We start from the raw sequence: 25,199 nt of genomic DNA, 5'->3' as shown, positions 1-25,199 counted from the left end.
TTATTTATTTTTTTTTGAGTTTATCGATATTTTTACACTAAAAAAGTAGGAATTCAGTTAAGTCACATAATGTGCAACCTAATTTAGTATTGAATTCGCAATCTACAAGATTCAAACCTTAGACCTCTTACTTCTAAGCGAAGAGGAATATCACCAAATCGTAGTACTAAGTGGCTGATTTGTTTGTTAGAAATGGAAGAATTAAGAGTAGAGATATGCAGAGATATGCAAGTTCATAAGTTGATGTAGGTGTTAATTACAAGTTAACATGTAGGTGTTAATTGCAAGTTAACACCCAAGTATAATGATATGTTGGAATTAGATTCCATCATAAGCATCCATGTTAAAGGAATGAGACTAATTATGGATCTCTGTGTCTGAAGACCATTTAATAGAGAGAAAAAGAGATATGAGTCATTCAAGTTTTTGTATTTTTGTTAAATGGGTCAATGACATAGGTTAATAGAACCGCAAGATTAAATTGAGTAGTTCAGATCTCTTAGTTTGTGAACTTCGGAAATAGAGATACAAAGTAAATCTCAACCTCTCTCAAATAAAGATTCATTGATCTAGAATATACAAACCATTAAAATTTTCTTGGTATCCAATTAAGTTACTAAATACAAGTCCTGAGAAAAACCAAGTTGTTATGTTAGAATATTCTATCAAAATCAAAGCCAATTCAGAATGGACCTTCTTACATTACCAGTCAACAAGTGAACAGGGACTGCTTAGGTAATCAAACAAATGCAGATTTTTAAGGAAAAGGATCCGGTCTGGATCTCTCCCATCAAACATTCAGGAACAAGTGATCCGAATCGTTGAAATTTAATCTAACGGCTACAAATAGGGTGCTTCCTAAAAATTATAATAATTGTAGCCGTTGAATCAAATTTCAACGATCCGGATCACTTGATCCTGGACCTTTAATAGAAGAGATCCGGATCGGATCCTCTTCTGATTTTTAAACAGCTTTTGTTACTGAAGAAATTGAGGGTGGACTTTGAGCAAAACCCTAAACGGTCATTTTCAATTTATTTTACTCATGAAAACGAGGGAAAATAAAGGTGTAGCAATCGCCAAGTGGCAAAATTATGGGAGATATTTCGTTGAATCAGATGTTTCTCCATGCTCTAATTTAAATATTTTAGTTGAGTATTTTTTGTTAGACAAACGATATTAAAAGACGGAAGAATCAAACTTTGAACTTGAATTTTTGTAATCAATTGAGTTACGAGTGTTTTACTAAATGCATATAGTTTACGTTCTTTGCACGTATTTAGAATTTACCGTAAGGTTCTATGAAAAAAGAGGGAGAGAATGGTTTTCCTTAAAAAAAAATGATGAGATTAGGTGGTGTTTTGGAAACGCACTAAAAAGTAAAAGCCACATGAAAAAGTTAGGAGTAAAGTGTATGGTGTTTGTCCCTTTTTTTTGGGTCCAGTATGGCGTTTGTCTAATCAGAGAATAAATTGGTGGGCTATTTAAAATCAAAACTTTCGACCCAAAAGTGAATGTTAACAACCACGGGAGCTACAATCTCGGTTTTACAGCTTCTGATATTAAAAAGTTGGCGTCTGAGTTTCTTAAGTGTATTGAAAAAGATCAATAGACATAAATTAACAATCTCCCATGTGAGCTATAATCTTTCATATTTTTTAGTTTTCGGGCGTCAAATGAGATGAATTGAAGAAGATCAATGGACATAAATTAACAAGGAGTATGTGAAAAGTAAAAAGGAATGTGTGGATAGCACATCCCTTCTTCGTAATTGTAATGGTGTGACTCATAGCATTGCCAAGTCGAGTTTATCTAATGGTAATTCCATTGTTTGATTTGAGGAACCCCCGGATATTATTAAGGAGGTGAACCAAGATATGTACCCTAGTTGATTTCGTTCAATAAAGCTATCTTATCTTCTTTCAAAATAACCACTGGAGCTACAAAGTTTGTACAATAATTGATACACAATAACGTGGAGTTTAAAGCCCTTCAAGCTATATTTAACTTTCTCTAGAATGATATATTTACATTGAATAAACGAGAGATTGAGTTAAGCCACACAATGAGTCAATCATAATAACTATATTGATCTCGTCATTAATGAGAGATGAGCCTAAGACATCCTACTTATGAGTGAATCATTTCTTCAATTTATGCATGTCATATGCAAGGCTTAACCCACCCCCGTCACCCTTAGTGTAAATAATATCGTTTGTTAAAAATAAAAATAAAAAATAAAAAAAATGTAAACTCTAGGTTTTGTTTGTCCATTTAAATTCAATGGTTGTTTTGTCTTTTGAATATATACGATATTATCTACATTAAAGAGTGAGGGTTTGGGTTAAACCTCACATTGTGTTAACCATAATGAATTAGTTCATATTCGCCTTTGATGAAGTCAAACATTAGACCTCTCACTTACTATTGAGGAGGAATACCATTAAGCCATCTCAAACTGAATGAGGGTCAGATGACTCGTTTTAACCCTATAACCCTCCAAGAGAATAATATTTTAATGAACAATGTCAGACCATATTTCTTACCATCTCCAACCGATGGGCCAAAGGGCCATAGGCCAAATATAGCCATGTAACAAAAAACTATCTCCAGCCGAGGGAACAAAAGGACCATAGGCCAAACATAATTTATTATTTTAATTGAATTAATACGGTTACTTAAATTAAACTACCTCAATAATTTTTTGAGATGTAACCTTAATAATTTTTTTGATAGGATTTCGAGTGACACATGTAAAAATATATGATGATCCAAATAGGTCAAGGAGGGCTTGTGCAAAAATACATGATGGGCCTAATTTGCATTTATATCCAAGAACTGGTAATATCTCGTTAAACGAGTACATGAGGTGCAATATGATGATACATTCACGTGCCACAAACAAGTACGTACAACAGCATCTTGTTACACATCTTTGAGCCAAAAGAAGCATGAAGTTGGCATTTAAGTTTTATGTTATTAAATGTTTTTTTCAATGTTGTTTAAGTTTAATGTTATTTAATGTTGTTTAATATTGTTTAATGTTGTTTAATATTGTTTAATGTTGTTTAATATTACTTAATGTTATTTAATGTTGTTTAATGTTACTTAATGTTATTTAATGTTGTTTAATGTTACTTAATGTTATTTAATATTGTTTAATGGCTTAGGTAGTTATAGGAAAAAAAAAATTAGAATTAAATTTTTTTTTTAATTGTTTAAAAAAATAAAAAATAAAAGTTCAAATTCCAATCCAATGGCTAGCTGACATCATTTCGACGCTATCGCTCTCTAGCCAGATTGGTTGGAGATGGCCTTAGACTGCAGTTGTTCACAAAAGAAAAATTGGTAGATATGCTCATAAATAGTAGTCTTCCGAAACCTATCAGTGCCGCGTGCCCAGGATTACCTACATCCACTGCACTTGTATTTGCCCTCTTATATGTTTTAATCAAAATTTATTTGCATTTTGCAACAGTCTAAATGAAAATTCAGCATCAGACTTGAGTTATTTGATAGTTACAATCAGAGGACACTGAGAAGAAGAGAAGGGAAGGTCCTTGAAAGGGTACTGAATGTCGGCCGCGGCGAGAAGGGCCCGAAGATGTTGCTCGGTAAGGATTATGTCACAGCTTCTTCATCCTTTCCCCTTACATCTCCACCTTTACAGAACAAAGTAGAGAGCTGGAACCAATTCCGTTTCGCTATATGCCTATATGTTTACTCTCATTGACCAGAATCATAATTCGGAGTTCAACAATACAAAGACACTTGCCAATCACAGAAATGCACACACAGGCTGTAAATTTACATGAGCCAAGACATGTTATAATCGGCCTACTCAACGTTCTGTCAGTTTTTGAAATGGACTTTGAGACACTAACTTCAAAACCAAGAACTATTTCCGTTAAATCATTACCTCCTACTCCTGTTGCTCCAAATACTGGAATATGCAAGAAGCGATAAGAGCAACTGCTTTTATAAAAATGGGTGGAACGCAGAGAAGTGTGCAAGGCTTCTGGAGTAATAGACGTTGAAACTGTCAGGCTCTTAACGCTAGAAACTCCTTGACATTCTGTCGAATGCCTTTGTCATAAGGATTTCTGAACTTTATACTCGTGAAGTTTTTCCCTGGACGGGCAAAAGAATAGGTGTTACATTCTACATACGGGTGGTGGAAATTATGAAGATCCAGAATTTGAGCTGCGACGTGCACTTACCTGGCTGAGGTTGAACAAGAAGTTGGAACTCTGGATGCTTCTTCCAGTTTATCTGCAAATAACAAACCAAAATGAAAATGTTCTATTTCAAATTGGACTACGGTAAGACTCATGAATAAGAGCAGAATATGTGTTATATTTCAAGTCTCTTGAATTGATCAGAAAGGTCACTTGTTATGATAAGTTTAGGGACATATAATCCTTTGCCTTTCAAACACACACACACAAACAACACACATGCGCGAATGCATCAACCCATCATTTGTTTCTCATATATTATATGCTCATCATTCATTGAAGAACTTACCCACTCATCGGTTCTGATGTTGAAGCATACACAATATATATGCCATATCACAAAAACCACCTACTCATACACAATTTGATGTTTATTAGATTCCATATGAAACGACCTAATACGGATGAATCATTCAGAAAGTAGCATAACTCATAGAAAAGCATTAGTGATACAAACCTGCCATACCAACTGGAGAATGATGAACAGAATTGTGCTAACAGTTAAATTTTCAGAAAGAGTAGGCTGCAAAATTGATTAAAAGAATCTAGGTAAGCTGCAGAGGCATGGATAACTTATGCTATAAGTAATTTACAACCTAAATACCACAAAAAGCCACACTGTTGACTAATTATTTTTCAAAGTTTGCGGGTGCAATGTCCTACCTCCAAGCTAGGTCTACGTAAGATTCCGGATTTGGCAACAACTGAAGAAAAAAAAATACAGGAATTTAAAAGTAAAGGCAAAGCAACAATAATTTTCAAAAGACATTGAACAGGAAAACAAAAGGTCTGTTACTTGGATAAGAATCAATCACAACAAGAGAGTTAGCTTACAGAGTGATGTGCATACTAAATAAGAAGCCTCAGTAATGATCAATCCAAACAGAAGAACTAGAAAAAGGGGATGATTCTTTTGTCCTGTACAACAAAGGCATCTGTATCATTAACTACTGACAAGTACAATACAATCAAAATCAGCTGCAGCGACGCTTGCAAGCCAACTTAAAAGGAAATCTATACGATCTAATTTTCTTTATTAGCTAGCTTGAACGTTAAATATAACTGGCATGGAAACTACTAGTAAGAAAAAAATTGTCTTTACCTATACAGTTCCCAAAAGCTGGGCAATGGTGGTCAAGACCCCTTATGTATGCCTTGCAGATCCTGCAATATCGTACCCTCGTAACCAAACCAGAACCCTGAGAAAGACAGAGCACAACCATCATCCAGATTACAAAAAGCATGATACCAGAGCCAAATTATTCTTTAATGGAAAATGTTCTCTTAGTATACAGTCAAGCGTATTATATTGTCAATTGTCAATCTGTAACACACATTCAAATAAAAATCAACTTATCCAAGTTTGAAATTTGACAACACCACATGTTAACTCTTTCTAGTAAAAACCAAAAACCAAAAACCACTGATCATTCTAGTACTGAAAAACTGAAGAGAATGAAAGCTAATACTTCAGTTGAGTCGTCAGATAAACCACTTGCTAAAACCTCCAACTCCTGCACAAGTAAAAGTTCATTAACCAACTGCATGACACTATGAAACAACTTATTAGCTAAGGCACCCATTAATTTCGACATATATATATATATATATATGTATAGTACTATAAAAAGAGGGAAAAAAATCCCCTAAATTTTTTTGCATCAAAAGAGATGGAACCCAAGTTCAAAATCTCCAACCTTCTCATGATTATGAACTTCAGAAACCAAACCCTCCGCAACTTGGTCTGAAGAGGCAAACCCATTTGTTACAAAGCCAGGGTCACTCGTAATTATACTGCAATAACAACACACTTGTCACTGAAAGTTGTCAAATTTCGAAAATTCTAGAGTACACTAATGTATTGCATATATTGCGGAATTTAACGGATGGATGTGCGCTCAAGAATTTAGGCGTATCTAACGGGTTTACCCGAGCCACTTAGAATGCAATGTATTACACCGATGCAATTACTATTTACTCAGTCAAGTTTAGATGATTTTGAAGAGCAAATAAGCAACGCGGAGCTGGAAAAAGTACCAACCTGTAGAGACCAATGAGGAGGAAGACAACCTCACAGCTGAAAACGGCGTCGTTGAGCAGTGACACAGCTGCAGCAGGCACAACACACAGATTAACTGTTCAAATTTGCTCAGCACACCCAAAACATTTGAATTAGTTCAATTGATGAAGTTAACTAATTGAGCTCACCTCGACTGATAACTGAGATGTAAAACCCCCAAATGAAGAGAATGTTGAAGAACACGAAAGCCGGAGCTGAAGCGCGGCGTTTCAGAAGGGTCCTTCTGCACCATCCGCCAAAACCCAGAAAGAAGAGAAGCAGCAGGGCCGAGAGAGCGAGTTGGGCGAGGAAGGAAGAGGCGGAGAAGAAGCGGGGGACGAGAGAGAGGACCAGGTGAGTGAGGAAGACGAAGATACAGGAGACTATGCAGGGACCAATTGACTTGGACCGACCCGAGCTCTTTCTTTCATCTGGTGTTTCTTCCATGGTCACTTTGAGATTCGTCACTCATGAGGTTAGGTTAGTCAGTTGGTTAAATAAGTTATCAGAGTTTCACTTGAGTTGGAAATGGGAAAAATCTTCGTACTCAAATCTCGAAAGGAGTTGGATTATCTCTCCATCTATTCATTCTTTTTTTCTTTCTGTTTCCACAAATTAATATGAGATGTTAAGATAATTTAATTGTGACGGTTCAAATAGAAAAAAAAGTAAAGAGGGAAAAAAAAAATAATAATAATCGTACTTCATCTTGAAATAGTTAAATTAAAAGTCAAGTTTTACTAAATGATATTGTTATCTAGATATGCAAAAGAAAGATTGTGGTCTTCGTGATGGTGATACTATACTTTTAATGTGACCCATGACTAAACAAGTAGTTACACCACATGTGGTTTATCTCATTAACAATGACACTCCAACTCTAAACTTTCCTTCTTTTGTTAAACAATTGTGCTTGAGGGTTGAGGCTAACATGAGGGGTTAAAGCAGTGTTTTTAAAAACGCGCTCTGAGTTACGCCGAGGCGGCTTTGGAGGTGGACAGGGGTGAAATTACCTCTGCCCATTAGGAATAGGTGAAAACTCACCTAGACATGGTTGAGGCGCGCCTTTAGGCATTCTAAGGCGGCCGATATCCTTTGCTTGAAATTGCTGGGGACCTCTCGAAGTCGAAGGTTAGCCTTTGAGGCCCTGCCATGTGGTTGTTGTTTTTTTTTTTTTTTCCCTTCTGCTGCAGTGGCGGCGACGTATTCACAAAGAAGACAACTACAAAGAAGAAAGATTTTTTTTAAACGACTTAACCCAAAACGAAACTATTTTGGCCAAATCTTTTAATTTTTTTAATGACTTGGCCCAAACGACATCGTTTTGCCTAAGTCTAATAATTTTTTTTAGCCCCAACAGATCCCCTTCTTCCTCATCCCAATACCTGATTCTCCCATATTGCCATTCGCAGTTCACCCAATCCCCATCCCCAATTCCTCAAACCCTAAATTCTCAATCTTAATCCAACATTTCAGTTTTACCCCAATCTCATGCTTCAGTTAGTTTCAAAATTCTTCACACCACCATAATTTGTTTCAAACTTCAAGTTTTTTAGTATTGTAATCTCAATTTGGTCTTGATTGCCTGTTTGATTGTTGATTAATTTGTTTTACAAAGTACTATATTATATATATAATATTAAAAAAAAAAAAAAAAAAAGGTCCTCCCAGGCTTCACCTCATACCTCAACACTTTCGCCTAGGCAGAGCTATTCATGAAATGTCTTGCATAGGCCTTCACCGTTTAAAACATTGGGTTAAAGCAAAACACGCGTGCTTATTAAAAAGGATGGAGATCAATTTTGGAACGACATCGTTTCTAGTTAAAACATCCGAATAAAGGTCATTTGGTCAAGTCACTCCTTCTTCATTCAAGTTCCATTGTGCCACAGACTCCGTAGCCACAATTTGCCCCCAAACCCAACCCAATTTATGCTAAATGTGTGGGCTAAAAGCTAAAAGCCAAACAAAAGCCAAATTCTCCTCAGGATTTAGCCCAGAAAATGGTGTGGACACCACTAGTGGGACCACACTCACATGGGCATGTCTTCCAGGATTTGTTGAATCCAACGGCTGAGATCGAATATAATCAAATTTAACGATAAAACAAAGATCTACCAGCTCAAATTTAAATCCAACGGCTAAAATGGTTAAAAAAAATATTTAACTCAAAATTCACCCAAATTTAGTGATTTTTTTACTTTAAAAGAAAAAATTAACCTAAATTTATTCTTTAATAATCTCAAGCTAAAAAATTTAGGCCAGAAGGGTTGGAGCTGAAAAACTGTTTCTGGGTTAAAAATTTTAGGTTTTAACCCAAGAGTTGAAGATGATCTTAGCATGCCATAACATGTATCTAGCAATATGCAAATTTAAAGTCATTATTTTTTACTTTCTCCACTGACGTGGGATAGCTAACATGCCCTTTCACATGGAATCTCATTTAGTGGATGTAGAAATCCACACATCGGCAATTAAAACTCAAAGGTCTATGTTAAGAGTCCATGCTTATTTTCAAGTCCACACTTCCTGGTGACAAGTCTTCGGCTTGCATGGGCCCGTACCATGTTGGAACTTTAGATTGACGGGCTTAGGGGCCCACTCTAACGACATCGATAGAGTCCCCATCTTGCTAATTAATGTCTGCCCAATATATCAGGTGTGAAATTTTATCACAAACGGTATTGGTATTAATTAAAGTAGAGTAATCATATTTAAAGTCATTATTTTTTTCTTCCCCACTGGCGTGGGATAGCTAACAAAATGTTCATCACCATTTTTTATACTATTAAACCAATGATGCAGCTAGTTAGAGTTCCCGTCCATTATATTCCGAACTCTTTGCATAAAAATAAAAATAAATAAAAAAACTTTGCCCCTTTCGCTTCTCTCTTCTTCTCCCTTCTCTATGCTTCTCCCGACGCTACTCTAGTCTTTAATGGCGAAGTACTCCTGCAAGACATGACTTACGAAATATTGAATTGTGGAGGAACATGTTAACATATGAAGGATTGAACATTTGCAGAAGAAACAGTGAAGGAAGATAAAGAACATGAGAAATGAAATGAAGGATTGTAAAGAGAGAATTGCTCCTTATTCATGTTAAGCTCAACTCAATGAGCATAACAACATTGTATACAAGAGTTGCCACAGAATTCTACTCACAGAAAAACTGACTGACTTATCTCAAGAAGGAGTTGGTACGGGCCGTACTGGGCCAAAATTGAAGGAACGGGACCAGATTAATTTGTAAATGAAATGGGGCGGGGCAAGGTAGATTGTCTTATTTTAAAAATGAAACCGTTAAATTGACACTTTTCAAATGGGTCGGTTCTATGGGTTCACCGGTCCTTTTCTTTATTACAGGAGTGAGAGCTTTCCTTGACAGCTTTGCACCTGAATTTTTTATTCTTTTATTTTTATTTTTGAACAAACGATATTATCTATACAGGAACGAGATGGGTTAAGCCTCACAATAGGCTAACAATAATGTGGTTCAAATTCGCCTTTGGTGAAAATCAAACCTAAGATCTCTCACTTACAAGCGAAGAGGAATCCACTAGAATGTAGTACTAAGTGACACCTGAAATATTGAAGCCGAGTCGAAACTTTATCTACGTAAATCCTTACTGCCCAAAATTGGAAATCTGAAAAACTTACATACAATTTCTCCCAAGAGATAAAAATGCCCAAATGCCCGTAAACCAATGAGATAAAGCCTGAATGACAAACTATTAATAGATTAACCCAAAAGAAACGACGGATCCCACTTCTGCCATTCTTACCCCAAAATTCATCTATTCTCATGATCATGCTTTGGTCGCTCAAGAAGATTGAAATATCCTGATCCTTGGTCTCGTTCTTCTTGGTGTGCTTCAAGTTTTTTTCCCAATCTCCTCCTCTTTATCAAGAATCATCAGGAGCGATGGTGGCCTTGGACGCCATAAAAACTACAACAAAGAACAAACAAATGTCTACAATAAACGATCCAGACTGAGGATCCGTTTCTCAAATTTTTTAACTCATCCCATCCCGCCCTATTTTGTGTTTAGAATATTTGAACTTGTCCTGTACCAGCCCCAAATCGCGTGGGGCTGCCCCATTTGCCCATTCATAATCTCAAGCTAACCATCATAACAACTCACCATTCAATCTAGCAACTCACTCCTTATTTTGATGAAAAATGTCAGTCTTACAACCAATGATATTATGAATCTCATACAACAAATAGGCTATAAGTCCAGTCAATTTTTTTTGGATTCTTAATATCTGTTCCTCTATATCTATAGCTATTTATTCTTAAATTCTTGAATTTTGGGCATTTAGTTACCTCCAATAACTCAAAACTATCAAAAGTTTGTTCTTTATCTCTGATTCAATCATCATTCTAACAAAATATGTTTCTAGCAATTTATATTTTACAAACACATGAAGTTCATTATCATGCAAATACGATTCCAAAAAAACGCATACGTTGCATGATATATCAATCAAATTTTCATTTGAGGATAGTTGTTTCATGAGAACCGTGCTTTAGAAGTTGACCATACACTTACGTTCATGGCGGACGCATATTCTGGCTAGTGGCGGTTTGGGGTGGAGCGAAGCGTTCAACCGCACATGGCTTCAAAATTTAAGGACTCCCGTAAACTTTGGTTATCATTTTTTTTGGTCAAACGATAGATTTTGTTAGATTAATCACCGACGGAGTTTGAATCCAGATTGTCATGTAAGAGCTCAACACTTTTCTAGTACTGTTGTAAAGGTCACTTGCGTAAACTTTAGTTATCTAACATATACTGACTTTATGTTTGAATGTGAGACCTACAATTACATCATTTCAACTTTTCCCTTTTTTTCCGGAAAAGAACAAAAAAACACACTTTCACTTTTCTGGTTTTTCTACTTTAGTGGCCCTTACAACTACAGTTTAATTGATGATTTTGCAGTAAAAAAATGCACGAAGAGCCATTTTAAGTGAAAATTTTGATATTTTCATGGGTCAATTCAAAAATTGCCCAAAATGTAGACCTTTTTTTTTGGTCAAATATTGCAGGCAATGGTTTCGTAAGTTTTGATAGTCATTCTATGTTCGAAAATGAATGGAACGTACAAAATCGCAACAATGGTTTACTAATTAATTAACCATTATTGAACATATAAGCTTTCTCCCTTCTATTAACCATTAAAATGGATGTAGCCAACTTCTAAAGCATGGTTATCATGAAGCCATTATTCCTAAAAGTAAATTTGACATTATATCATGCAACGAGTGTTTTTTTATTTTTTTATTTTTTTTTATTTGTATCATATTTGCTTGATAGTGAATTTTGTGTGCTTGTAGAAAATAAATGGGTAGAAACATATTTGTCGAATGATGATTGAATCAGAAATAAAGAACAAGTCTATAATAATTTTGAGGTATTGAAGAAAACTGTTAGAAGAGATGTCGGAAATTTTGCCGTCTAGAAAACATTTTTCAAGCCAAGTAATGCTCCCGAACATTGTCTTGTAAATTACAATATTTTTCTTGAGATTATTCTACTACAAAAAATCGTGAGTAATATGTTTTTTTTTCCTTTTTTTGTAGGAGGCGTATTCTTACTACTCCTTCCTATAGGAGGTGAAGATGGCTTTACAAGTGGAATCCAAGTTCTATGGTATATTCTATTCTTTTATTTAGGTTCAGTTAGATCCAGTTAAAAAATTCAAGCATCTTTTTAAATTGAGTCTAATTATAACATAATTCAAGCATCTTTTTATTGGCTTTACAAGTGGAATCCAAGTTCTATGGTATATTCTGTTCTTTTATTTAGGTTCAGTTAGATCCAGTTAAAAAATTCAATCATCTTTTTAAATTGAGTCTAATTATAACATAATTATTTAAGCGAAACATATTTAAGAAGAATTGAATAAAACTAATTCGAAAGATGTAGATTACAAGAAAAAAATATCTATATATATGTAGCTAAAAACGGTATATCTATGATAGGTAGATTATCGATAAAAATCTATAACATAGGTATATTAAATAAGTAAAAAGACTGAATGTAACTTAGTTGAACTACGAGAAATTAGGTTTCCAATTTTCCATTCTTCTATTTTTCTATTCCATTGATTAAAACTTTATTTATTTGTAATTTTTTATTAATGTCATTAGGTTTTAATGAACGCCATTATTTTAATTATAATATTTAAATATCAGTATAATTAAATTTTATTTCTAAATTCATTTAGTGTTAAAAGCATTACATTTAGTATATTTATACCTATGGCTAAACTTTATATCATATATTTCTATTTTTGTTTGTACCAAACTTTAAATAAAGGGTTGCAACAACCCTTTATTTAAAAATAACCCCTTATTTAAAAATTTGTACTATTTTTCTTTTTAGTGCTAATTTGTACCCATATATTAATTTCTTTTTGGACCCATATTTTTAAAAATTTCATTTGTACTCATATTTTTTTAATCTTTTATTTGTACCCATAATTTATTTATAGTATGCCCATTCTTCATTGTAAATCTACCATTTTGTTATATGTAAAATATTACTAATTTTTTGTAAAATTTTATTTGTAAAAAAAGGTACCAATTTTTTTAACACTATGGTTACATTCTTTTTCCATTTATTATTTCATTTTATTGCATTGTTTCTATCCATTTATTCAATCAAAATGTTTGAATTTTTTATTGTAACCGTTTCTAATAGTAATATAATGAGAGATTTTAAATTTGAGATTTATATGTCATATATATATATATATATATATATATGGGATTATAAATTCATAAAATGTCAAACAATTAATTTCAAATATATAAAAATATACATATTAACAGTAATACTAAGGCGTACAAATCAATGGACTTTAATCAAAATTTAAATACCATTAAAGTTTTAGTCAAAGAGTGTTAGTGATTAACGATCAAATCCAATGTCTCCCTTTAGAATATTACATTTCTTTAAAATTTTCAGTTTTGTCACAAACTTAACAAAAAGATAATTGTGACATCCCACATCACCCAGGGGAGTGATCCTTATATGTATATTCCCATCCCTACCTAGCACGAGGCATTTTGGGAGCTCACTGGCTTCAGATTCATGGGAACTCCGAAGTTAAGTGAGTAGCGTGCGAAAGCACTCATAGGATGGGTGACCCATTGGGAAGTTCTCATGTGAGTTCCCAGAAACAAAACCGTGAGGGCGTGGTCGGGGCCCAAAGCGGACAATATCGTGCTACGAGGGTGGAGTGGGCCCAGGAAGTGGTCCCCCCCTCGGGCCGGGATGTGACAATTTGGTATCAGAGCCTAACCCTGGCCGCGTGTGTGCCGACGAGGATGTCAGGCCCCTAAGGGGGGTGGATTGTGACATCCCACATTGCCTAGGGGAGTGATCCTTATATGTATATTCCCAACCCTACCTAGCACGAGGCCTTTTGGGAGCTCACTGGCTTCAGGTTCCATAGGAACTCCGAAGTTAAGCGAGTAGCGCGCGAGAGCACTCCCAGGATGGGTGACCTATTGGGAAGTTCTCGTGTGAGTTTCCAGAAACAAAACCGTAAGGGCGTGGTCGGGGCCCAAAGCTGACAATATCGTGCTACGGTGGTGGAGTGGGCCCGGGAAGTGGTCCCCCCCGGGCCGGGATGTGACAATAATAGTCATTGGACCTATATTTTAAAAAATGGACCATTCCTAACAATTGCTTACAAAATTGGGTTTATATTGAATTTACCCATTATTTATTTATTTGTCTACTAACGTCGTCTTATGTGCTTATGTTTTTGTTATTTTTGACTGGATAAAAGTCACACATTGTTTTGTGTTTAAATATAGGGAGATTGACAAAAATGTGTAATTTCCTTAATTTTGGAACCAAATAGGATTTATGGGATATGCACACCGACATGCACAACAATATTACAAAAATAGGATTTTCCTAAAAAGCTGGATATGCATAAAGTTTATGAACGGGTGGAGTGGGATTTCCTAGAGGCAGTTATGGAAAAAAAAGGGGTTTAATCCTATGTGGCGGAGGCTTGTTATGTTCAATCAACTTTGCTGTTATCATCAACGGGCAACTCGGAGACAAGTTTGCTCCCTCCAGAGGTCTTCGGCAAGGTGATCCACTTTCTCCCTATCTTTTCCTCCTTGTTAGTGAAATGCTTTCCATGATGATTCATTTGGCAGTGGAGCAGAGGATGTTGGAGGAGGTGAGGATGAACCCTTATGGGCCAGTCATCACACATATCTTCTTTGCCGACGATACTTTAATTTTTTTGAAGGCAGATAAGACAAACTATAAGAATTTGGTTGAGTTGTTAAGGGCCTATTACGATGCTTCTGGGCAGGAAGTAAATCTGCATAAATCAAGCATGTTTTTTGGTGCTCATACTCCTGCGGATGTCACCATGGAGCTCGGGAGTACCCTCAGTATGACTGTTGTGGATGATCCTGGTACCTACTTGGGTGTTCCTACCATTTGGGGCTGGTCTAAGAAGCGAGGGATAACTTATGTGAAGGGAAGAGTTATGGGCAAAATTTAAGGGTGGAAACAAAACACCTTATCATTGGCGGGTAATGAGGTTTTGATCAAGTCCGTTACCCAAGCCATTCCTGCTTATCCGATGAATATCTTTAAATTCCCTACAGTGGTTTGCAATAAATTAGATGCCCTAATCGCCGGGTTTTGGTGGGGACAAAAAAGTGGGGAAATGAGGATACATTGGGTTGTAATGGATACACTCGGTTTGCCTAAGAACTTGGGGGGGGGGGAGGGGTGTATGGGATTCAGGAATTTCCAGGAGTTCAATGATGCTTTCCTTGTAAAACAGTGCTGGAGACTTATTCAATACCTAAATTCTTTATGGGCAAGGGTGTTGAAGGCAAGGTATTTTCCTCATTGCTCTTTCCTGGATGCTCAGCATGGGAGTTGTGCTTCTTGGGCCTGGAACAGTTTTGTTAGTGGGCCGTGACTTGTTGTTGAAGGGATCTCATTGGAAAATTATGGGTGGTAATGATGTGCAGATTTGGCTTGATAGGTGGATCCCCTCTTTAACCGTGGGTCACCCTTTACCACTGGGCGAGGTGGCGGTCTTAAGGAATACTAGGGTGGATTCGTTAATCTGTCAAAGCTTTGGAACTTGGGATATTGATTTCCTTAGGCCCTTTTTATCGATGGATGATCAAATTGCTATATCTGAGACTTTTGTTGAGGACACTTCAAAAAGGGATCGGCTTGTGTGGCATTTTGAAAAACGTGGAAGGTATTCGGTGAAATTGGGATATCACTGGGCTCATTCAAGGTTCTGCACCCCAACGGATCTTCGTCCTTCCTCTTCCAATTGGTCCCGGATCGAGTTTGGAAGTGTATATGGAAACTGAATGTCCCTCGAGAAAATTTGAAATTTTATGTGGAAATCTATCCCTAGGGCTCTTCCATCTATGGTTGACCTCTTCAAGAGGAAGTTTTCCCCTTCCCCAATTTGCCCTGTTTGCAACATCTCTGAGGAATCTATGGAACATATTTTTCTTCAGTGTTCGTGGATAACCACAATTTGGTTTGTTCTTTTGAACTACAAAGTTGTCAGAGATGGGAACCTGACTTGGGTTCAGTGGCTTCTCTCCCTCTTGGTTTCTGATTCTAGGTCTCATCATGATAAGGGATGTATGCTTTCCTATGCCGTTTTTACGTGTTGGCACATTTGGAAAACACGTTGTAATTGCATCTTTAACCATGTGGAACTCAACCCTTCTCAAGTTCTTTTACCATCTATTTGTCGACCAGGGCTTTCTTTGAAGCTATTCGCCGTCCCTTGACTCCTCAACAACCGCTCTCTAAGGGTGATGCTCCGGTGATAGTCTGGATCCCTCATACTTCTCCATTCATAAATATAAATGTTGATGCTAGTTGGTGTGCTTCCAATGGTGAGGGGTTTGCAGGGACAGTGATGCGAGATGCTGTTGAGGGGTTTCTAGCTGCTACTAGGTTCACCATCAAGGCAGGTTACGCTGCCCAGGCTGAAGCGTTGGCCATCCTCCACGGGTGTCAGCTGGGTCTTTTCAGCTGGGTCTTTCTTTAGGCTATCAGTTGGTCATGGTGGAATCTGATTCGCTCGAATCTGTTTTGTGCTTGAGGGATTCGTTGGAAACTGGCAGCTGGGAAACATTTCCTACTTTGGCGAAAGTCAAACATCTTGGGGAATTTTTCCAGGACTGTCGTTGGTCTTAGGTTCCAAAATCAACCAATATGGTGGCAGATTGGGTTGTGTCGGCTAGATTTCCGGAGATGACCAATGTTTCATGCGTCGATAGACCCCTATCTTCGTTGGTGCATATTTTGAACAAAGATGGTTTACCATGTCCACCTTAGTTTTTTTGTTGGCTTTGCAGGAGGCGACGTATTTGCATTCTTTGCAACGTCTTTCTTACTTGTACCCTTCTGCATTGCTAGTTATGTTTTTAGCTGCTTGTTGCTTGCCTTAGTGTAGGCTTTATATGTAATCTTAGCATCTTTGCCCTGGTAATGATATTCCTGGTTTCCCAAATAAATTAAAAAAAAAAAAAATAGAAAGACTAAATTGCTCTCCCATATAAATGGGGTTATTGTGAAGGAACCCTACAAAGAGTACCAAATTGATGAGAATTGAAGTGAGCTCCAAAACAGGCAAACCTTGCAGAGCTGTCAAAAGGGCAATTGAGGATTGCTGAGCTACTGGAGAAGAAAAACGAGCTGAGGAGGTACATCCATTGAGGAGAAGAGCAGGACCCATTATTGGATGTAGCGGAACTTGTGCAGGAGTCGATTGAAAAGAGTGAGTCGATGGTGAGCTGCTAAGCGAGAGGAGGAGGAGAGATTGAATCGTTTGACAGAGAAGGGCATTTCACCATCTGAGTTTTTAGATAAAAGCTCTATAAAGACACATTGCAAAAGGTAAAAAAACAGAAGACCTCCTTAAATGAAGCAAAAGGTAAAACAGCATAAGCTTTCCTTCAAATGGTAGAAAACTATGAAATGGGTAGCTCTAGATTTGGCCACGAGGGGTGGGGTCGAACGCGTTGGGGTGGTAGAGGCCCATGTGACATTGTCGATGAAGCTGATACAGGTGCCACATCTCCTTTCTTCCACTTTACCTTCGTCTCTTTTCCATGTCGCTCTAGTTCTCTCCAATTTTTTATTTTTTTAATTTATAAAGAACCAAAGTTTTGTTCTTCCCTCATTGCAATTGAAATTTTTTTTATTCTTAGAAATAAATGAAGAAAAAAAAATTAATGAAAGAAGTGACATGGAACTGAAAAGTTTCCTATGTCCCCTTCGAGTAGTTATCATTTTTTTGTGATTGTTACTTCAATTCTTTATCTGGGAGAAGGGAGAGAAGGATAGAGAGAGAAGGTTGCAGAAGAGAGAGTGAAGAGAAAGAGGAAGAAAGAAATCTTCTTTTGCGTGAACAAGTTAAAAATACGTACTTATACACGGTATGGACACTATATGTACACGATATGAGCAAGATATGCTCACAGATTTGAGCCTAAACAAAAAATCCAAAGCTCACAGTTCTCTCTTCGAAATAAAAAAAAGAACACAATGAGCTGTGAGTTTTTAAAATTTATATGTGGGTATTTTCGTCATTCGCTTTTGTGCATAGAGTGCCATGATCGGTTTCTCCTATTTTGGTCCAAAGATTAAGAAAATCACCTATTTATGTCAATTTCCCCTTAAATATATGACAATTTTGTAAAAATGGAATTAAAATTAAAAAATGGAAAAGTAGGAAGTGGGAGAGAAATGGAGGAGCAAGGTTATATGGGGTGAGGGAAGGAAAAAAAAAAAAAACAAAAGCATGTTTGTGCAAAATTACATTAATGCCCATATTTTTCTTTCTTTTCTAATATTTTCTTTCAATTATGTACAAAAGGGTTAATAATAATGCACTTAAATTTTGAATTGATAAACAGAATTATATTAATATGTAGTTTAAATTATTTATTCTAGCCTTGATAATGTTTCTGTTTTTAAGAATTCACTGCCAGATTATTGTTTATATTTATAAATGGATATCAATGATTTTGCCGTTGCGTATTTTATGTTCTCTAACTCCATAATGCACAATGAATAAACTTTATTTAGATTGTTGTTTGTGCATGAAAGGACACTCTTTCAATTGCATAAGGTGTAATTCGTTTGTAGCCAACAAGAGTAGAAGATCAACTAAAACTGAATGCTTCTCTGAAAGGTGGGATGTAATATTTAGTATCGTTGCAACTAGATGATTCTTTCATGAACCATGAAAATGAAGATAAGTCATCCAAATTCAGAAAGAAGAACATACAAAATATTGGTGTTGATCAACTCAAAGAAAATATTACAACTCATGATACTATGGATCATTTCGTTGAACAGACATAAACTGGTATAGATTAGGTTACAATTCATGAAACTAAGGATCAAGCCATCCAGGTCCAGGAAAATGAATAAACAGAAGTTAGTTTTGATAAGCATGCAGAAAAGATTACAACTCATGCAACTGAGGTTAGGGTAACCAATTGGATTAAGGTTGGACTTCCAACTGCCATCACTGCTTTGATTGTCCTTATCGCTTCAGGTCAGCTTAGGGAATCCGTTTGTGATGTTGTTTAGTTTGGAGTAAAGGAAAGGAATGACCTGTAGAAACAATGGTAGACAACAGTAAGACCATTGTGAGTATTTGTATATAATTTATATAATTAATATATTACATAATTAAATATATGTGTTTGGTTCAGTATTTGACTCGGTTTTTTAAACCCACCCCTACTTCATGGATCCTCCCTTGCCTTCATCCATCGTGCGTTCACTTTGGAAAAAAGTACCAGGAATCTTTGACAGTGCTCTTTATGTGTCAAGTCCTTATTTCATTGATCATTTTGATCACCCTGACCTCTTATTGGTTTTAAAACCTCTAAATGGCAAAAATTATGCTACTTGTATTCGATCAAAGATGGCTTCATCGATGGCAGGGTCACGCCTTTCTCACTGAAGAAACAGCAAACCAGCTGTTATACTCGTTGGAATCGTAACAAGAAGATAATTATATTTCATGGATCATAGAAATGAGGGTCAAGCCATCCAGATTCAGGGACCATTTGCAATAAAACTCAATTAAGTTCTATTCCAATGCCTAAACTGAATTAACTCTTGTACTAAACAGTAAGAAAAATATCTTGTCTTTGTAACCCGTACACTAAGTTGTTAGATAGAGTAGTACTATATACCTATTTATTATCCAAATTAACGTAACAATATTCCATCTGTTCATGTCTGAGCCCACTCTATTACCACTCTATTACCTTATTTATTCACACTAAATTAAAATTATCACATGAGTTATTACCTAAGCCCGTAACCACATGACACGATGAAAAAATTAAGAAGGTCCAAAGCTCCAAGCTCTACCTATCTTTTGGTACAGGATCCAACTTCATCTAGAAAAAGTCCTAAATTTGCCGCACTTTGCTCCCGACATAAGCAAATGGAAGGAATGCTTCTAGGAAGGTCAGTTATGGAGGACTAGAGATCCAAGAAGAATAGCAAAAGAAAAGGAGAAATGAAAGTTTCACCAACGGTCGGATTAGTTATGTTATGATTTGCTCATTTGGATAGGTAACACTAACACATGTTTTTGTAAAACATTTCAGTTCTTTGCAGGTCCAGCACTACTAAGCTAGCACATAAAAATATCATCCGGACCGACCTTCCTTTTCAACAAAAAGACGACAAAGAAGTATAATAATTTACCATAAACTGAATTTCATATTCCTACAATCATAACCAAAGTTCATGCCAGTTGCATTGTTTTCAATTTCCAGTACAAAAACCATTATTTTCTTCTAATAATTTAGTGCAAATTGGATTTTTTTTATATTTAAGTTTTAAGTTTATTAATAAACTCATTTGTTTACTTTAGTTTAAGTGTCGTGTTGCTACATGAAATTGTTTCATGTGCTTGGCACATTGCGTTGGATGCTTACAAAACATCATTATTCTAAGACCCACTTTAATTACATCATGGCGTAACGTTTTTATTATTCTGTAGGTAACGTATTTTACGTCAGAAAACCTTAACCAGACATTTCCGTCACGTCTCAAGTTGCATACCGCTAAGTTAGAATATGTCACGTAACATTAGTTTTTAATAGATTTTAATTGACAATATTAGTCACAGAATTTTCTAAATGCAAGAAATTCTCACTCTAGTTTTCTCATGCACACTAGTAGAAAAAAGCTCATCTATCACGGTTGATGTCCGTGGTAGATTGCAATCCACCACGAACACTGTGCCCGTTAGTAATCTGGATGTGATAGAAGGTCACATATTCTACCACGGGTTATGCCCGTTGTCAATTATAATATAACCACAGCTTGTGCTCGTTGTAGATTAAGATCTAACACCACGTGCACTATAACCATTGTGGATTACAAATTGGCCACGGATAATGCCCGTTAAAAAAAAATTCTAATAATTCTTCGAAAAAAAAAATTGTTTAATAAAGGTATTATATAATATTTATAAGCAAAATTACACATTTACTATAATATAACAATTAAATAAAAAAAATCATAGATTTTGAACATTACAGTTGTACACTAAACTAAAGTTAACAACAAAACGATGAGATATACAAAAAAAATACCAAACTATCCAGAGACCTCCAACAAATAAGGACATTTTCACTTGAAGACTTCACATTTCTTTGAACACCTCCAAACAAAGGATCTTGAGAATGAACTACTGCCCTAATGCTTGAGCCTCAGCAATTGTTGCCTCTCTCTCTATCTAGATGGACATAAGCATATGGATGAAGAAAAAAAAAAAAGATCTTGTACTTGTATAGGTAGAAATATACATTTGATCTCAATCAAGAAAAGTGAATAGAGCTCTTGAAAAATTACATGTTCCTTTACCTGCTAGGATGCTCTCATACATACTTTAACAACCACTCTAGGCTCTGTCAAATGTAGCACATTGTCAGCTACGTTAATATACAATGATTATATTAAATTGCAATCGAAACTCTTAGGTACTTAAATGGAGAAATGAAAATGCGATCAAAATTCATGATATCAGAATTCATCCATACCTCTATGCATTCATGTAGATCATCACCTTCTGTTCTCACATGAGTTTGCAAAACCATGAAATCGCGTCAATGAGTAATTGAGAACTGGATGTGTGCGAGACTGAACTCGTTCACATACATCTCAAAACAAGTATCAATGTTTATACTTACTACATGACAATGTATCAAATGACAGGAGCAGAAACCGGGAAAACATTACCTAGGCCCTAATTAATCTCATGTTGTCAATAAATAAGGGGGACCATTATTCTTTTAGGACAAGGGGAAAGGTAAAATTCCCAAGTTTCCAACCTGTTCAGTTGCAGCAGTCACTGTATCCAAAAGGGTGTTGGCAGTGTAACTATTTGACTGCATGAGAAGAAAAATAAACATACAAATTACTTTTACCTCAATACATAAATTAAAAGTTCCTTAACGAACTTGATGCTAAAGTAAAATGAATTTACATCACATCTTGTAACAATGTCGAGGGGGAAAACTGGGGATAATGGATAAATAGAAAATGGAGAATCGAAGAAAGCAATGAAAGTTGAAAACCAATGCACGGTTACAAATTTGTTTTCTTTGAGAACAAAAAACAAACACCTGGTGTGCAAGTCTGAAAGTTGAAAACCAAGCACGATTAAACCTTGATGGTGGTGAGCGCAGATATTAGAGAGGCGCACTGCAGTACCTGCTTTTCTCAGAAGTAGAATCGAAGAAAGCAAGCCAGAGTAATTCATTAAAAATCATCTTACGTGACTCACTAGTCGAGACAAAGTGATGATTTGCAGACAAATATGGGAGAACTTGCCCGCTATTGGACAATTATAACTAAATCCAACCTATCATAATGAAATTGTCTATCCCTTCTAAACACTAAACCTTCTATGCTAACAAAAGAATAGACTTCAAATGCAGAATGTCTAAATTCCATTTTGGGCACTCAAAATCACAACCCATACTCCACCTTATCACCTCCGTAAGCATAAACACCATCGCCATACCCGCATCGGGACCAACATTATACTGCTTCCCATATGGATCCAAACCCAAATTGGATCGGCTTCGGTTACATCCCCCATACTTATCATCTAAATAGGAGCCGCCGGAGCCATCGCCGTGATCGAATTTTAGAGAATTCTCATATGGATTTTCATATACAGAACACATACATGAGCATATTGGAACAAGCTTTGGGATTTTTACCTTATAGAAGAAGTTGCGGACTTGGGTGCGCAGTCGACGGAAGAGAGGACAAGTTCACGAGGAACTCACCGGGTTTGCAATTAGAGATGGTTTTGATTCTGAAAAGGTTGAATCAGGCTCGGGTATGCAAAGGTAGAGGCGTTTGGAAATTTCTGAAGAGGAACATAGAAGCTGCAAGAGAGAAATGAAAATGAGGAGGGAGAGCTAACGTGCTCTCTTTGAAAATAGGGAGTTAGAGATTTTGGGCGCCATGCCAAAATTTTGGCAGCCTTCCAAATTTTTAATCTCCTGCCTCTTCTAAATGTTTTCAATTATGGAGATAAAAACATCCACCACGGGCCAAGGCATGGTGAATTCACAAAAGACGATGTGATAGTTTGAAGTAACCACTACGAGCATATCTCGTGGTAATTATGATATTTCATCACAGATATAAATGTCTGTTGTAGATTATTTGTTTTTAACAATGGGCCAAAATTTGACTGTGGTGGATTAATGTTATCTATCACGAGTTAAACTTGACCGTGATAATTGAATAGGTTTTACCACGAGCTAAATATGCCCATGATAGAATTGACGTGGTAGATGAACTGTTTTGTTCTAGTGGCAACTCATCAAATCTTAATTACTCTTATAACAAAGTCCAAATAGATATTGTACAAATTTTAAGCAGATGAAGGTTTACAATAGCTCCACAAAATGAGGAAGAATACTAACAAGACGCCACACCTGCTTATTTTGCATGACCAAAGATTCCCGTCGGTACTCAACACTAACCCTACCTAAATTCAATGACGAAGTCAAAAATTGTCGGAGAGATGAACGGAAATTAAAATAGTAAACCAAATTCTTTTAGATAGTAGACAATATTAATGTCGTTTGACCCAAAAACGAAGCCACATATATAGATGCAAGGAGGTCGTCGGAAATCGACCCAAGAATGTCGTTTGACAATAATAATCCCCTAGGTTTCTTTGCTCTAGGTGCATTTGACCCAAAGGGCAAGGCTTAATCAACCAAATGCAATGGAGTAAAATCTTTGAGGCGTATGTGTGCGTGTCTGTGTATATATATTTATCACAATCGGAATATTGTATTGCATTGGACTTCAAACAGCTCAGATTGTTCACATGCAAATGGAATAGTTGGAATTTGGATAGTGGTGGTGTTTACGCGTATGGTACGACTTTATCATAAATGGAAACCTAGGGCACTTGTTGGGTATTTTGCCATTTGGTAATTGAATATGTCCCACATTATATGCCATAATTGGAACGATTTCCAAATTCCAACCATACATGCATTGCATTTTATTTGCTTCTTTCTCAGTCTGCATATTTTCCTCTTTGGCTCGACTGCTCGACATGATGTGATTTCTCAAGTGGCGTGCGTGCTTCCAAGATGATCAATCAAATTATCAAGAGCTTACATGTTTTAGTGTGATATGCTACTTTATTTATTTTTTTTTTTGTCAAACATATATATGCTATTTTATGAAATTTGTAATTTTGTTTTAGTGAAAACGATATCTTATCTAATTAGAAAGATAATTCTCAAATATGACGTCATGAAAAGACGTCGGAGGCTTCTCGAATCAAGTACAAACTTGACCAACATGTAGAGTGAATCTAGCTAAAGTTTCATTAGTAGGTTCTACCGTTTTAAAATATCATGAAATTTCCATTGATTTTGACATTTCCCATGTAATTTCTTAATTAGTCTTTGTTCACTTATTATATTGTGAAGCTACGTACAAATTTGAGCCATTAATCAACTGAATTCTTACATCTAACATCTAATGACGGTTGGACAAGTCAGCGTAGTCTAATGGCAAGTTAAGCCGTATTAAAAAAAAAAAAATTCTCTAACAATGAAGACCCTTTATTCTTGGAATCTTGCGCCCCCTGGTCAAATAAAATAAAATACACGTTACTTAGCACATTTTAGTTGTATTTCTCTTCAATTGTAAATGATAACTCTTAGGTTTAATTCTTATCGATGACAGGTTCGATACTAATTCATTGAGGTTGAACTATTGTATTGTTTAGCCCTCCACCTGTTAATGTAAATAGATTGAAAAATTAAATATTTTGCCTAATCAAATCGTGTAGCATATTTTCTTAGCTCATATGAGGTTGAAGGATTAATCGAGACAAACTGTCCAATGCAAAAAAAAAAAAAAAAAACGATAATTAGGTACGGAATAGGCACACATACTTACAATAGCAACGTTCTTAATTAACTTTATGAACTTCCAGAGTTGTTTATGTGAGTTTGATTATCCAACGATCGAACGACAGATATTACAAGTTGAATTTGAGACATTACAAGTCGAATGTAAAACATTTGTTTAAGTGAGCGAAAAAAAAATATTACCTAAACAAAAAAACCTAATTGGCATTTTAAACTTGTTGTCAGGCTGCAGAGAAACATCTGTCGTGTTCTGAGACACAACTATCCCCTCTGACATTTACCAGCGGTAGTTTAACCAAATTAACCGTCCGCCGCCCACCAAAAGACAACACCAACCAAACAAAACTCCAGAAGCGCAGTCGTCCAAGTCCACACAGCACACCTCTGGTTAATTCCCCAACCC

At 36.1% G+C, this 25,199-nt stretch overlaps 1 protein-coding gene across 4 annotated transcripts; it reads right to left on the bottom strand.

The window, feature by feature from the left end:
• Positions 1 to 3,699: 3,699 nt before the first annotated feature.
• Positions 3,700 to 6,848, bottom strand: LOC137715972 (uncharacterized). Of its 4 annotated transcripts, XM_068455349.2 has the most exons (11): positions 6,447 to 6,848; positions 6,280 to 6,346; positions 5,936 to 6,032; positions 5,708 to 5,752; positions 5,341 to 5,437; positions 5,073 to 5,156; positions 4,902 to 4,942; positions 4,696 to 4,761; positions 4,528 to 4,587; positions 4,221 to 4,272; positions 3,700 to 4,131 (listed from the first exon to the last, which is right to left on the bottom strand). In XM_068455349.2, the coding sequence occupies exons 1-11, from the start codon at positions 6,742 to 6,744 to the stop codon at positions 4,043 to 4,045; spliced, it is 996 nt and encodes a 331-aa protein (XP_068311450.2). In that variant the 5' UTR covers positions 6,745 to 6,848; the 3' UTR covers positions 3,700 to 4,042. The 4 variants fall into 4 exon arrangements, with proteins under 4 accessions (XP_068311450.2, XP_088547554.1, XP_068311451.2 ...); XM_088691428.1 differs by lacking the exon at positions 4,528 to 4,587; XM_068455350.2 differs by lacking the exon at positions 5,073 to 5,156.
• Positions 6,849 to 25,199: the final 18,351 nt, after the last annotated feature.

This window comes from Pyrus communis, chromosome 3 (assembly GCF_041283825.1).
Source record: "Pyrus communis isolate YQ-2024b chromosome 3, ASM4128382v1, whole genome shotgun sequence".
NCBI classification, from domain to species: Eukaryota; Viridiplantae; Streptophyta; class Magnoliopsida; order Rosales; family Rosaceae; genus Pyrus; species Pyrus communis.
Note: the sequence above shows the minus strand (reverse complement) of the source record. Positions and strands in the feature narration are given on the sequence as shown.

What these genes read in the sequence shown, in the direction of transcription:
- LOC137715972 (XM_068455349.2), bottom strand. Translation starts at nt 6,744, where the DNA reads ATGGAAGAAACACCAGATGAAAGAAAGAGCTCGGGTCGGTCCAAGTCA. An exon ending in TACGTAGACCTAGCTTGGAG is followed by an intron (nt 4,762 to 4,901) that starts GTAGGACATTGC and finishes TCAATTTTGCAG; the next exon opens with CCTACTCTTTCTGAAAATTT. An exon ending in TCTTGTTCAACCTCAGCCAG is followed by an intron (nt 4,132 to 4,220) that starts GTAAGTGCACGT and finishes TTGCCCGTCCAG; the next exon opens with GGAAAAACTTCACGAGTATA.